At 44.5% G+C, this 16,327-nt stretch overlaps 1 protein-coding gene across 1 annotated transcript in view; it reads left to right on the forward strand.

The window, feature by feature from the left end:
• Window positions 1-3,530, forward strand: part of PCSK4 (proprotein convertase subtilisin/kexin type 4) — a gene marked incomplete at both ends in the record, with an annotated part of 193,199 nt that extends 189,669 nt beyond the window's left edge. Inside the window, one exon of the mRNA XM_082247179.1 lies at window positions 3,049-3,530. Coding sequence (XP_082103305.1) covers window positions 3,049-3,530 — 482 coding nt within the window. The remainder of the gene's footprint in view (window positions 1-3,048) is intronic.
• Between the last annotated feature and the right edge of the window lie 12,797 nt (window positions 3,531-16,327).

The raw sequence follows: 16,327 nt of genomic DNA on the forward strand, positions 1-16,327 counted from the left end.
GAAGGGGAAGGTTCCTCCCTTCCCTGTGAAGGCGCACTCTACCAGATCTTTGAGTACGTCTTGGGCTTACCGTCATCAGGCTTCTGTGGCCCAGGTGTGTAAGGCGGCGACTTGGTCGTCCGTTCACACCTTCTCAAAATTTTATGAGGTGGATGTTCAGGCATCGGCCGATGCCTCCTTTGGCCGTAATGTTCTCAGTGCGGCAGTTTCTTAGGGACCCTTGTTTTTTTTTGGGCCCTTGGTTATTGGGGTGTTTTACCCCTGGGTTACTTGTTTTCCTGGGTTGTTGCTCCTGTTGAGCACGTTTTCCTGTTGCCCAGTTGGTTCTCTTCCTATGGTAAGGTTCCTTTCTCTGATGTGGGTACTGCGTTGCCTTTTCTACGGTTGCGTCTCCCACCCCTCATGTCTACACTGCTTTGGGACATCCCATTGGTGAAGACTTGTGAGTGGGCGGCGACTGTCGGAGGACGTAAGAGAAAACAGAATTTTTGTAAAATCTTACCGTAAAATTCCTTTCTCCGAGTCCTCCGACAGTCGCCGCCCCCCGCCCCTTTCTTGGGGTTTTTGTGTACTCTTACTGCTATGCTACCAAACTGAGTTGGGAATGCTGGTGCAGGGAGGTATTGACTGAGTGGACAGCCCCTAGGGGTGTGTCTATGCTAAAAGCTTTTGTTATTAACAATTCTTGTTGCCTAGCTACTCCTGCGGAGCAAAGGTCAATACCCATTGGTGAAGACTTGTGAGTGGGCGGCGACTGTCGGAGGACTCAGAGAAAGGAATTTTACGGTAAGATTTTACAAAAATTCCGTTATTTTGGTCTCATCAGACCAGAGAATCTTATTTCTCACCATCTTGGAGTCCTTCAGGTGTTTTTTTAGCAAACTCCATGCGGGCTTTCATGTGTCTTACACTGAGGAGAGGCTTCCGTCGGGCCACTCTGCCATAAAGCCCCGACTGGTGGAGGGCTGCAGTGATGGTTGACTTTCTACAACTTTCTCCCATCTCCTGACTGCATCTCTGGAGCTCAGCCACAGTGATCTTTGGGTTCTTCTTTACCTCTCTCACCAAGGCTCTTCTGCCCCGATAGCTCAGTTTGGCCGGATGGCCAGCTCTAGGAAGGGTTCTGGTCGTCCCAAACGTCTTCCATTTGAGGATTATGGAGGCCACTGTGCTCTTAGGAACCTTAAGTGCAGCAGAAATCTTTTTGTAACCTTGGCCAGATCTGTGCCTTGCCACAATTCTGTCTCTGAGCTCTTCAGGCAGTTCCTTTGACCTCATGATTCTCATTTGCTCTGACATGCATTGTGATCTGGAAGGTCTTATATAGACAGCTGTGTGGCTTTCCTAATCAAGTCCAATCAGTATAATCAAACACAGCTGGACTCAAATGAAGGTGTAGAACCATCTCAAGGATGATCAGAAGAAATGGAAAGCACCTGAGTGTCACAGCAAAGGGTCTGAATACTTAGGACCATGTGATATTTCAGTTTTTCTTTTTTAATAAATCTGCAACAATGTCAACAATTCTGTGTTTTTCTGTCAGTATGGGGTGCTATGTGTACATTCATGAGGAATAAGAATGAACTTAAATGATTTTAGCAAATGGCTGCAATATAACAAAGAGTGAAAAATTTAAGGGGGTCTGAATACTTTCCGTACCCACTGTATACAAGCTGTACTTTACATTGTAGCAAAGTGTAATTTCTTCAGTGTTGCATGAAAAGATACAATAAATATTTACAAAAATGTGAGGGGTGTACTCACTTTTGTGAGATACTGATATAGATTTTTATTTATATTTATATATACGCACACACTACAAGCATAGCAGTAATACATTTTATTTGTGTTGGAACACACTGAGGGCTTGTGTTATGGTGCAGATAACCCATGTGAGTTGGGATGTGTTGTGCACAAGTGCTGCAGTGCTTTTTTTCATTTCTTTATCGTTTCTTTTTATTTGCATTCATTTACCGCTATGTGCGACAGCATTTTGCTGCACACCACAACACACTGTGTTGCAATCAAATGTATGCCTGCACGATTCTCAAAATACACTCCAATGCAACGCACACATGGCACTGCGACTGGGTATTTAGCACAATGCATAGGTATGAAGCCAACCTCCAGATTTCATATTTACAGTTTTGCATATGTACTAAAAATATGAAGGGTATTGTTTTTCACTTGAAGCTATCAAGAGTATGTTGCTTATTTACAGTTTTGCCTACCCTCGATCTTCACTGTTTTGCAAAAGGGAAAAATTTAGAATTTACAAAAATGATTTCTTTTTAAAAAATGTAAGCTTTTGTATTTAGTTGGGATTTAGTGGGTGTTTGTTTGCACTAATAATGATTTTAGTCTATTTTTTAAAAATATTATCAATTTAATAAATATTTGCACAACTTTCACGAAGACTACAAAATGAGTTGCATTTTCTACTGCTCTTTTGTTTTCAGAAAGTGTATGGGTCTTGGGATCTTTACAAACTCTAAAAGCTGAAAAATTGCAAAAATGGTCTAACGTTGAGCGCAGGTCCTGGCAGCAAAAGGGCTACCTGCACTGAAAGAAATTTGGGGTCTTCGCTTGTTCATCAACTTCTGGATTTTGGCTTTTTGTGATTTATGTGAGAAGCCCAGTACAAGTATGCAGATCAGCAGTTCTGACATGTTACTGCTTGCTTGTTCTGTGTTAGTGAGTGTGACTCAAATAAATTTGATACCCAAGTAATTCAGGTAGCTAGCATATTCATAGGTTGGCTTGGTTATTCTTTATGACAATTTTCAAGGTTATCAAATCCAGTCACAATATGGATGGAGTAGGACTCCTCTCTTGCATTCATTATATTCAGAAGTTGTATATTTATCTGGTGGCACCTATAGAATGAACTTGTGCTTCTTGCAAAACTAGTGTTTGCTAGAATAGTTATGATATATTTTAATGTATAATGTTATGCAGTTTTTGCCACTAGAATTCTACAAATTGTATTAAATTGTACAGTAGTTGCTTATAGTGTGCACATGACTCCATTTTTGTTTTTCTTCTTAGAATGTGAAATGCCATTTTATGCCTTTGGACACTTTTGCATTACCTACTGCCCATCAAAATACTTCAAGACCTTGCAGCTGATTAGGACAACTGAAAAATTATCTGTGATGCCTCGCACTGCCCGTGCCTGTGCTCCTTGTCACTATTCATGTTACACCTGCAAGGGGCCCTCTGCTAATAATTGTATTGCCTGTCCACTCTTTTCTTCATATAATGAGAAAGAACATTCCTGCTCAAAGCCTTCCTATCCAGGGATAGATCTCAGTACCAGTAAATCCAGAGAATTCTTAAGTTTTTCCATAATATTAGTCATGGTTTTAGGAGGCATGGTGTTGTTGGTCTGCCTTGTTTCTTCACTTTTCCTGATGTTAAACAGAATACATGTCTACAGATTCTCATCCCGGAATATGCCAAACACACCTGGCCTGGAAATGTGCAATCTCCAAAGTGAAGGTGATGAAGCTGCTGTTACGCAGACCTAAATGAAAGATTTTGTCTACTGCGAAGGAAGAGACTATAAAGCCCTAAATATAAATTTACAGGGGACATGAGCAATTGAGCATCATCACTAAAAAATAAATAAAATGCAAATATATATTCAATATATCTATAATTAAAATAATATAAGTTTTATAATATGTTTAATATATAGGGGAACCATTTTCCCTCTTAAAGGATTTGTAAAACTTTTTAGTCACTGCTGAGCTTTGCACAGCCCCACCAGACATAAGAGCTTGGCTTTTCTGTGCTGCAGTTAAGAAACCTGGCAGGTCACTAGGTAGGTAACTGACTAGGAGTAGCAGCAGACTGTTGAGGTTGTCCCTCTGCTCACTCTGCTCTTCTTCCCTTTTTTTTTTTTTTTTTTTTTAAACCATGTTCCTTATTACATGTGCATGCAGAACACCAGATTGACTCCCTTTCAAATGTGGTGCTTTAAAATTAAAAGGAATTACAAGAGGCTCATACCAAGTCAAATTCAAGTGTCCATACTATCTGGATTTAATTATACATTTAATGAAAATATATATTTTTTTCTTTGCATCAGCTTTAAGCAAAGTATGAGATAATGCCCATAGTGTAAAAATAGCACCTATTGCTCAGAAAATCCATAATTATATGAAAGCACAAAGTAAAAGCCTAAATTGGCCACACTTTTAGGATGTGTGGCCATTTGGACACAGATTAACTCCTCTTAAGGCCCCTTTCACGCATGCGGACCGTTCAGTTTGTCAAGTTTTTGTCAAGGAAAAAAACGGATGAAGTTTACGTCGGTTTTTCCATCAGTTTTTTTACATCCTCCAGCTGGAGTCTTTAACCACTTGAGTCCCGTAGCTATCTTTTCATGCTAAAATGGATCGATTGTCCATTTACATCTGTTTTTTTCCTCCAATCCATTTTTTTTTTTTTAATGGAAGAAAATTAGGGCTTTGATCCATTCCAAAAAACAGATGTTGATGGAAGTGGATGTAAATGGATGATCATCTATTTACATCTGTTTTTCCATAGAGATGCATTGATGTCCATTTTCATCCATCAACAGATGCATTAAAAATGGACAAACTGTCTGCATGTGTGAAAGTGGCTCTACTCTTATAGCAAAACATTGTACTCGTGTTTAGGGAACCCACAAGATCAAGGCCTGAACTTGGCACAAGCTTGGTTACAATGAGCTTGAGAGCATGAGGTTCAAGCAGGAGTTTAGAGAAAACAGTTGATATATTGATGGTATAGTGTATGTTTAACAAGCCCTTGTCAGCAAACTTTTAGGGCCCATACAGTTAGTTTATAGCACTGTGACAACCCATTCATTGTGTGTAAAAATAACAAATAGCACACTACTACATCAGAATACTTTAATGGAAATACATATACACATACAAAATAGGAGCGCTTATTACTTCTAGTGCTTTGGCATTAAAGACGCCAAATACATGAAAGCAAATGTGTATTCATCAAAATGATGTAATACGTAGTGCGACAATAAATGCTTATATATATAATGAAGTCCCCAAATTTTCTTCAATGACTCCACCATGAGAATATACAGATCCCCTTAGGTGCACTTCTGCAATTCTCAACTTTGTATTTGCATATACAAACACTTATTTGTATAATTTCACGGTAGAATAATTGAAGAAAATCCAGGACTTGATTATATATAAGCATTTGTTATACACCATTTTGCTGAATAAACATTTGCTTTCATGTATTTAGCGTCTTTGATGCTATAACAATAGAAGTAATAAGCGCTCCTATTTTATGTGTAAAGACATAATTTCCATTAAAGTATTCTGTCGTGGTAGTGTGCTGCTATTTTTTGTTTTTACACACAATGATTGGGTTGTCCCAGTGTTATAAACTGTAACTGTATGGGCCCTAAAAGTTGGGATTTTATTTTCCTTTTTTAGCATTGCACCACAATATACAGACATGGTGTGGGTGCATTGCTTGCTACTGTATTAGTGTGTTGCTGTGCCATTTAAGGGTATTGCAGCATTGCTGTTTGTTTGTTTTTTTTGTTTGTTTTTTAAGAAATCTAATAAAAGGGTACTGAGGACCATTATAAGTGTGGTTTATTTTTTTAGTTTTACAGTTCATGCACTGGAATGGATAAACTCAACTCCAGACTCCTATTTATTATGCCCTATGATATGAGATTTCATTAACATTCTAAGAACAACTTTTTTTTTTTTTTACATTCTTTTTTCAGTACATTATGGGGTGCAGGATGAATATTCAGGCACATGTGGTTATACAGCTTCTTTCAGGAGATTGAATACTAGCAAAAGGAATTGTAGACGTAAAGAAAAGCATAGGCCCTCCCACTCCAAGCATTACTTAGTTATTTGCTAGTGGCCCTAGAAAGACCTATATTTTCTCTGCTCTAAGAGAAAAAAACTTACCTTTTTTCTTTATCATTTTGGCTGCATAGGACAAGCAGGCTGAGTCTATGGTTCATTCTATATGCCTTACTAGCAGGGCGAGGTTTGCCCCACCATGGTGGGTCACAAGTTTGGCACTGGAATCTGTAAAGTCCTTTTTTCCAATAGGTAGGAAGGTCCTTGCAATGGTCCTACTATTGGGCTAGGAATCGATTTGAGCGACTTAAGCATCAGTGGAAGCTCATCTCTTAACCAATATTGTAGATGTTTGTCTGCAAGATCAACCATCGGAGGGGAGCCAGAAGTATTGTGGCTCAAAGATCTTCGAATCTACTTCTGGCTTGGACGGAGCTCTGCGTTCCAGTATTATCTGTTGCGCAGCTCCAAGATGTGGATTTTTGTCAAGCAGACTTCCTCAGTTGTTGATGGTTTTGGACTTGGAGAGCAGTCTCTTAACCTCAAGGGGTTTCAAGCCCTCTGTTGCATATGAGACATGCCATACATGGACCACCTGGCTTTCTAGGTTCAGCAATAAATCAAGCAGGTTTGTTTCCATATCCAGCAATCCTCTAGCCTGCACAGTGGATGCCCTGATGACTTTGTGGGATCTTTTAAACATGATCTAAACTTTTCCTCCTCTGAAGCGCCTTTCTCACCTACTCCACAGGATCAAAATGGAGAGCATCGTAACACACTGGCCCAGGATGACCTGTTACTCAAAACTCATCAGGCTCCTGGCAAACTATCTGTAGACCCTCCCAGATCATCTGGATCTTCTGTCCCAAGGGCCTGATTGCCACCCTGCTTCTTGGTATCTGTATTTCAGAGATTGACTATTAAAGCTTAAGCATTTGGTCCATCAAGGGTCAAAAATTCACTTAAGCGGTTATTCAGAGACTGCTTGCCCTCACTCCCTAGTGATGGTCTTTGCACATTGTTGCTCACATTGTACATCCTGTAAAATACCAAGAGTCAGTGGAATCTCCTGCTCTGAAGGTAATGCTTTTAAACTGTTAGAGATGTTCCCTTGTCTATTCTTATGCCCCATACACACCTGCAGATTATCTGCAGACTTTTGTCTGCAGACTTACCTTTTCTATGTAGTGCAAGGGCCTGCCGGATTGCATACAAAATGAAAGTGTTTAGGTTTGACCTCATATTATATGGTTTTGGTAAGTCTGCAGACAAAAGTCTGCAGATAATCTGCACGTGTGTATGGGGCATAACTTACAAGGTTGTCTTTCTCGTAATCATCATTTGTGTGGTAAATGTTTTTGAGTTGGAAGGCTTGTCCTGTAAAGAAACAATTTTTCTGCTACACAAGGACAAGTGCGTTTAAGTCTATGGCCCCTTTTATGGATTTCTTTTCAATATATCCTGCACTTTTCTGGATGTGGTATACACTGTTTTAGATATTCTATCACCTATTTTTCATTCATGGAAGTCCCCTGCTTCCTGTTTCGCTATCACTATTTGGCTTTGATAGCTCCTCTTTCAAGCTCCTGACCTCAAGGGCAAGGTTTACCCTTTTCGTGAACATAGTGCACACCACTTAGTCAGTTAGTGCTGCTTGGGCCTTTCAGCACCTGGCATCTGTTTGTCACATTGCAAGGCTATCGCCTGGTCTTCTTTTCTCACAGTTGTTCAATTTTACCAAGTAGATGTTCAGATCTCAGCTGATACCAGCTTTGGTCATGAGTTTAATCAGCCACTTCTACTAACCTGTTAGTTTTTTCCCACCTCTCAGACTGCTTTTAGATATCCTATGGTACCTTAATTACTTTACTCTCTGTCCCTTAATGTAAATATGGTAGTATAGGACCCAGACTTCAATAGTCAAGACCATGGGTTATATGCTGTCACCTTCAGGTGAGGGCACTGGCAAACAAATTTGTTGGAGAAGCCCATATAACCCCTCCTACACCCATCAATTGTCAATTTGTTTTTGCTAGTGTCCTTATATCAGGGCTTGACAAATTTGCTATGAATCTATAAGCCAGCTAAAAAAGTTAGGAGCCAGTTTTTTTTTGGTAGCGTGGGTTGTCGGGGAAAGTAATTTGCTCCCCCTAACTCTAACTTACAGCAGAGCGGTCAGTCAATAACTCCAATGTAACGCATTACGTCAAGGTTATGGGCTGGCCAGAAAGAATGACATTAAAAACCTGTTATAGGGGAAACTCCTTTTTATGAGAATGCATCATGACTGCAGCATGTAAAATACCCTCATCTGCTGCCTATTGTAGCTTAAGGGTGGCTGTTGGTGGGTGGCAAAAACATTTCTTTACAGCACATTTTTACCACCCAACTGCACATCTAAATAAAGCCTTTGTGACATTTTAAATAAAATACAGAAAAGGATGAAAGAAGTATCCCAGCGCTGCTGATCTTCTGTTGCCTCTTTGCAGCTACTTCCTGCCTGTGTGTCCCCCTGTGGTGATTGTTGATAATACACAGGGCTTTATCAGAGGACATAAAAAGATAATTTTAAAGCATGCCAGCCTCATCTCCCCTCCTCCACCTCACAGCACACCTTAAACAACTGCACTATTAGAACAGTGGCTCAGTGTGTCACAGCATGGACACATGAACACACACAGGCAGCCCCCGTGCTCTATCCTCCACCAGAACTCTCCCCCCTCCCTCACAGTAGTGACAGTCTGCCTGCTAGGTCAGGTAAAGGTCACACAGGCTGCCGGGTCCCCCTCCTCCTCACTCTTCTCCAAGGTCTGAACTACTGTGGGCTCTGGGGGGGAGGAAGACCAGCCTGATAAGGACGCTACGGGCAGCATAAGAGAGCTCAGAGAGCAGCCATTCCAGACATTGCTCTGGCAGAGGAGAGGAGGCCAGCCCCCTCCCCTCTCATGTTACACACAGCCGGACTTCAGATTACTGCACAGCTCCAGGGAAAATACGGAGACCAGAGAGGGGGAGAGCGAAGCATCAGCTGCCTGACACTCGGAGCTGCGTGTCCGGGCAAATCAGGAGCCAGGACGCGGTTTCTGGTCGCCATGGCGACCTGGCGACCGGGGTTTGTCGAACACTGCCTTATATGATGGGTGACCTCTTTTTGATGGATGACCTATTTTCTGAGAGCAGGTTTCTGGCTTTAAATTCTGAAGCGGGAAGATTAAGAATCCCTTGCTCTGCTCTTCGCCTAGAGAAGTCCTTTCTGCAGCTTATTCTTGCAGCTTTATGTCAGCGCATTGGGAAACTGTAGGCTGGGCTGGCCTGGCCTGTAACATTGCCCTGAAGTTCCTCTTCAGCAGCAGAGGGTATGCTCTCCCAAAGTGAGTATAAACCACCTGGTGGGTGGGTTCTCCTGTGGCCTTCTCACAAAACCTCTTACGCTCCCAGTAGCTTTGATCTACTGCATAAACAGTTAGATGGGCTCCCTGCTCCAAAATGATCTAGCTCCTGGATATCCAAGCCAGCCAAGGGTGGCACCAAGTCCTCTTCACAATGAAGGGGTGCTCCTATTTTTGGGGGGATGACTATTGGTCTTTTTGGCTATCTAAACTCAAATCAATTTTGGTTTGGGACATGGCATTTCAGGGGTACAGACAGTAATTTATTTCCTTGCCTCATCCCTGCTTTGTGCTCTCAAACCTTCCCTTATCTCCAGTCAGATTTCAGACTTACTTGCACCAACGTCTTGCAGAAACAATTTCAGGACCTTTTTTTCAAACTTGTTTCCAGTCACAAAGTTCAGCCCTAAACCTCAAGGTTCTCAAAACCTTCTTGTGCAAATTCGTTTCAGCTTAAAACAGCTCAGTCTGTAATTGCATTGCTGCAACAGAGATCATTTTGAGCATCAATGGATATTAAGGATGTTTGCATATTCCAACTTTTCTCCTGCGTCTTGGGTTTTTGTGGTAGGTGAGACGCAACTTCCTGTTTGTGGTTCTTCCCTTGGGCTTGTCCAAGGTCCCCAGGGACTTAACCAAGGTGTTTTTCCCAATCGTTGTCCTGCTGTGGTCTCAAAGAATCCGCAGCATTGAATATCTGCACAATCTCCTCTTAAAGGAGCACTGTTCAGGCCCTTGTGGATTCTCAAACTCCAGATTTCTGTGTTACATCCCACTGCTTCAAGTACCCGGGCCTAGTTTTGGACAGTACCCAAGCTGCTGCTTATTCCTCAGAAACGGGTATAGACTCTTCATACTCGTGCCTGGGCCCCAGCTCCAAGAAACTTCCATTAGTCTGGTTTTGCATTTGGCCCTGGGCCTCACAGTGGTCTCCTTTATGGTGGTGATGTTTGCCCAGTGTCAGTGTAAAGGCCACATTTTATATTTATATATATATATATATATATATATATATATATATATATATATAGAGGATTTGGTTTCCCCTATTGAGTGGGACTTTTAAGGCTCAAATCTAATCTAATTTTTAAACACTGATGGAGAGGGGCAAGGGAGGGTCAAACAGCTAGAAGGTTTTAATGGTGCACAATGAAAACCTGTGGCTTTGTGTAACTAAAAGGTAGGCTTCATCCGCACGCTGGCTTGTATACAATTTCTTGGCAATTTTTAAGCATTTATACATTTTATTTAGATTCCATAAAAGGGTAGGGTACCCTTTTTATGGAATTTAAATAAAATTTATAGATTTCAAAATTACTTTTTGGGCCTTAAAAATCCCACTTTCATGGGGGAAACTAAATCCTTGATATATCTCCAACAGCAAGTATACTGTATATCGAGCCTGTTGGCTGAACAGCGTTCACTGGAACTGGGAAAGTCCTCTCTTCCATTGCTTTGCAAGATCCAGATAGAGGGCATTCCGATTGTTGAGGTCTCTCTGATTCCATTATTCATATGTTGTGTAAAGCTAGGAAATCAACCTCTTAGAAGGCTTACTTTGCATAGCGTGAGGGGTTGACGTTTTATTCCTAGATAATGTGCTAAGATATGTATCTTCTCTTTTCTCCTCAAGGGTCAAGTTTTGGCCTTGACTATTCTTTAGAGACCTCTAGCAGCTCATTTAGTGGTAAAAACTTTTTAGGGGGTGACTCACATCTTGCTCCCTATTTGTGTACCTGGCTCCCCCTGGAGTCTTAGTTTGGTTCTGTTGGCTCCACAGAAGCCTTCCTTTGAACCTATCCAAGTTATTTCTCTAGCTGTACCTACTCATAATGTAGTATTTTATGTGGCTATAATCGCAGCAAAGCAGATTTCAAAATTGGCAGCCTTATCTTGTAGCATTGGGACTCTGTTCTACCTCTAGTAGTCTCCCTTCCCTTCCACCTTAATCAGGAAATTGAACTGCATTCTTCATCCAGCTCCAGAGCATTCCAAAAAGATCCTTTACACCAGTGTTTCTCAACCTTTTGTCAGTGAAGGCACCTTTTAAAAATTATGGACAGTCTCGAGGCACCCTATTCTAAAATGTATAAACATTTCTAATAGTTTTACATACAGTAATGCAGTAACATCCACACAAGTAGGACACCCAAAATTAGAGGTAAGTTATTCTTCCAAAGCAAATCCAGTTTGGCAAACTGGTACTGAGTAGTATCACAATGTTTTTTTCTTCTCCCTCAGTTTTTCTCTTTCACTCAGCTAATGTGACCCCCAACACTGATGGAGAGGGGCAAGGGAGGGTCAAACAGCTAGAAGGTTTTAATGGTGCACAATGAAAACCTGTGGCTTTGTGTAACTAAAAGGTAGGCTTCATCCGCACGCTGGCTTGTATACAATTTCTTGGCAATTTTTAAGCATTTTGCCAAGGCAGCCCTGAAGAAACCCCACGGCACCGTGGTTGAAAAAAGGCTGCTTTACACTGTTTAGATGTTTTACATGCAATGCAGAGTTTCTTAGCTGCTTCTTCTAATCAAACCTCAGATTCTCTGTCCTGTCTGCAGGCTTTTGAAAAGGAAGTGTTGCATCAAATTCCACCATTTCTAGATGGATTAGGCAGGTTATGAATGAGGCTTTTGCCTTAACGCAGCCTTTTTCAACCAAAGGTGCCTTGACGTTTTTTTCAGGGGTGCCTTGGCAAAATACCTAAAAATTGTACACAAGCCAGCATGTGGATGAAGCCTGGGTTTTAGTTACACCACGCCACAGGTTTTCATTGTGCGCCATTTTGACCTTCTAGCCACCGGTGTCCTAACGACCAAGGGTATTGTCAGTCAATATGGAGGATGTCAGTCGACTACATAGCATCCTTGTTTGACCCTCCTCTGGCCCTCTCCATCAGCCTTGGGGTCACATTTAGCTGAGTGATGGAGAAAAACTGAGGAAGAAGAGAAATATTGGAATACTGAGGGAGAAAAGAAACATTGGAATACTAGTCAGTATCAGTTTGCAAAAGTGTATTTGCTTTGGAAGAATAAATCACCTCTAATGCTGGGTGTCCTACTTGCAGCATTATGTAAAACTTTTAGAATTGTTTTTACATTTTAGAATAGGGTGCCTCGAGACTATCCATAATTTTTAAAGGGTGTCTCGAGATTTGTCCATAATTTTTAAAGGGTGCCTTGACTGAAAAAAGGTTAACCACTTGCCGCCCGCCCTATAGGCGATTGACGGCGGGAAAGTGGTTGCATTATCCTGACCAGACGTCATATGACAGTGGCAGGATAATGCGCTCTGCGCGCCCCCCAGGGGGCTTACAGAGCGGCGATCGGTGATGCGGCGTGTCACTCTGACACATCGCATCTCGGATCTCTACTGACGTAGGGTCTTTACCATGTGACCAGCTGTGTCCAATCACAGCTGGTCACATAGTAAATAGGAAGTGCCATTGATCGGCTTTCCTAAGTTCGTGCCTGACAGGCACGAGTAGAGGAGAGCCGATCTGTGGCTCTCCTGATGGGGGGGGTCGTCTGCACTGGTAATCAGAGCATTGATTACCAGTGCAGACCCTTGGGAGGGGGGTGTGCCACCAGAACTACCAGGGATGCCCACCCATGACCCCAGGGATGCCTACCAGCGATGGCAATCAGGGCTCAGGGAGCCCGCCAGTGCCCTCCCCATCTGTGCTGCCCATCATTGCCATCTATCAGTGCCACCCACCAGTGCCCATTATTGCCCAGCAGTGCTGCCTATCAGTGCCCACCAATGCTGCATATCAGTGCTGTGCTGCCTATATTAGTGGCACCCCTTCAGTGTGCGGCCTCATCAGTGCAGGAAAAAATGTATCTATTTACAAAATTGTATAACGTAAACAAAAAAAACGTTTTTGTTTTTTTTTCAAACTTTTCGGTCTTTTTTTATTTGTTTAGCAAAAAGGAAAAACCCAGAGGTGATCAAATACCACCAAAAAAAAGCTCTATTTGTGGGGAAAAAATGACATCAATGTGATTTAGGTACAGTGTTGCGTGACCGCGCAATTGTCATTCAAAATGCAACAGCGCTAAAAGCTATAAATTATCCTGGGAGGGAAGGGGGAAAAGTGCCTGGTATTGAAGTGGTTAAGAAACACTGCCCTAAAGGATCGGAATCTTTAAGGCTCAACTCCTTCACTTTTGGGCTTTTTAGCTCCAGGCAACAGTACTGCTCTTCCCAAATTTTAAGTTTTTCCATGTGGATATGAAGAACTTTGTTGATGCAAGCCTCAGCCATAAGCTTCTCTTAATTGGGAATCAGATTGTTTTTGTTTTGGGCCTGTTGGCATTGTTTGTTGTGTTAACTACTCCTCAGTTTTATTGCTTGGGAATGGCCCATAGTCTTGATTAATGTAAGCTTGTGTACAAGTAATGCAGTGGCGTAACTAGAACCTTCAGGGCCCCGATGCAAGAAACCATAAAGGGCCCCCCGTACGGGGCACTTCCCTCCCAGCCTGGTGGCGGAACGCCAGGGCCGGTCGAAAGTGCAATGTTTGTGCCCCCTTTCAATGCAGACTGACCACAGCGTGCCCCCTTTCAATGCAGAGTGACCACAGCGTGCCCCCTTTCAATGCAGAGTGACCACAGCGTTCCCCCTTTCAATGCAGAGTGACCACAGCCCCCTTTCAATGCAGACTGACAACAGCGTGCCCCCATCTATGCAGAGTAACCACAGCGTGCCCTCTTTCAATGTAGACTGACCACAGCGTGCCCCCATCAATGCAGTGTGACCACAGTGTGCCCCCTTTCAGTGCAGACTGACCACAGCGTGCCCCCATCAATGCAGATTGACCTCAGTGTGCCCATTTTCAATGAAGACTGACCACAGCCAGTGGCGTACCAAGAGGGGGGGCGGGGGTGCGGCCCGCCCCGGGTGCCACGCACTGGGGGGTGTCAGCCGGTGTCCTGCCCGGCGTGTTCCGTATCGCTGTGAAGGCAGCTCCTTCAGTCAGCGCTGCGGGGGGGGGGGCGGAACGGCGGCGGGAGAAGGGGGCGGGGCCTCGGCGGGAAGAAGGGGCGGAGCCTCAGCCTCGGCAGGAAGAAGGTGAGTTCCGAAGTGTGTGTGCTGGATAGGAGGGGGATGGGGCAGCTGCATAAGAGGAATTCATCTTTCCCTAGCTCCCTGTCCCCTTCAGTGCTCTCCACCCCCCTGGTTTTCTTTGCCCGCCCCCCAAGTGCTACCTGCCCCCCCCCAGTGCTGTCCACCTGCCTGGTTTTCCCTGCCCACCCCTCAAGTGCTACCTGTCCCCCCCCCCCCGTGCTGTGCACCTGCCTGGTTTTCCCTTCCCACCCCTCAAGTGCTACCTGTCCCCCCCCCAGTGCTCTCCGCCCCCCTGGTTTTCCCTGCCCGCTCCCCAAGTGCTACCTGCCCCCCCCCCAGTGCTCTCCACCTGCCTGGTTTTCCCTGCCCACCCCTCAAGTGCTACCTGTCCCCCCCCCAATGCTCTCCACCCCCTGGTTTTCCCTGCCCACCCCCCAAGTGCTACCTGTCCCCCCCCCCAGTGCTGTCCACCTGCCTGGTTTTCCCTGCCCACCCCTCAAGTGCTACCTGTTCCCCCCCCCCCAATGCTCTCCACCCCCTGGTTTTCCCTGCCCACCCCCCAAGTGCTACCTGCCCCCCCCCCCAGTGCTCTCTGCCCCCCTGGTTTTCCCTGCCCGCTCCCCAAGTGCTACCTGTCCCCCCCAGTGCTCTCCACCCCCCTGGTCTTCCCTGCCCACCCCCCAAATGCTCCCTGCCCCCCCCAGTGCTCTCCACCCCCCTGGTTTTCCCTGCCCACCCCCCAAGTGCTACCTGTCCCCCCCAGTGCTCTCCACCCCCCTGGTCTTCCCTGCCCACCCCCCAAGTGCTCCCTGTCCCCCCAGTGCTCTCCACCTCCCTGGTTTTCCCTGCCCACCCCCAAGTGCTCCCTGTCCCCCCCCCCGGTGCTCTCCACCCCCTGCGCCTTCCAACCAACCCTGCAATGCTTTCCAAACCCCCTCTTAATTCTCTCCAGCCCCCCCCCCCCCCCACCGTGTCATTCAGCTCCTCCAGTGCTCTCTGCTTCGCCTGTGCTCTCTGGCCCCCCTAGTGCTCTTCTATCTTCTATCATGTCCTCAGTCTCTGACCAACTCCTGTATCATGTCTGCAGTCTCTGACCATCTCCTGTATCATGTCCTCAGTCTCTGACCATCTCCTGTATCATGTCCTCAGTCTCTGACCATCTCCTGTATCATGTCTGCAGTCTCTGACCATCTCCTGTATCATGTCTGCAGTCTCTGACCATCTCTTGTATTATGTCTGCAGTCTCTGACCATCTCCTGTATCATGTCTGCAGTCTCTGAGCATCTTCTGTATCATGTCCTCAGTCTCTGACCATCTCCTGTATCATGTCCTCAGTTTCTGACCATCTCCTGTATCACGTCTGCAGTCTCTGAGCATCTTCTGTATCATGTCCTCAGTCTCTGACCATCTCCTGTATCATGTATGCAGTCCCTGACCATCTCCTGTATCATGACTGCAGTCTCTGACCATTTCCTGTATCATGACTGCAGTCTCTGACCATCTCCTGTATCATGTCCTCAGTCTCTGACCATCTCCTGTATCATGTCCTCAGTCTCTGACTATCTCCTGTATCATGTCCTCAGTCTCTGACCATCTCCTGTATCATGTCCTCAGTCTCTGGTTGAGCATCTCCTGTATCATGTCTGCAGCCTCTGACCATCTCTTGTATCATGTCTGCAGTCTCTGACCATCTCTTGTATCATGTCCGCAGTCTCTGACCATCTCCTGTATCACTTCTGCAGTCTCTGACCATCTCCTGTATCATGTCTGCAATCTCTGACCATCTCTTGTATCATGTCTGTAGTCTCTGACCATCTCCTGTATCATGTCCTCAGTCTCTGACCATCTCCTGTATCATGTCCTCAGTCTCTGACCATCTCCTGTATCATGTCTGCAGTCTCTGACCATCTCCTGTATCATGTCCTCAGTCTCTGACCATCTCCTGTATCATGTCCTCAGTCTCTGACCATCTCCTGTATCATGTCTGCAGTCTCTGAGCATCTTCTGTGTCATGTCCTCAGT

This window comes from Pelophylax lessonae (assembly GCF_965119305.1).
Source record: "Pelophylax lessonae genome assembly, chromosome: 1".
NCBI lineage: Eukaryota > Metazoa > Chordata > Amphibia > Anura > Ranidae > Pelophylax > Pelophylax lessonae.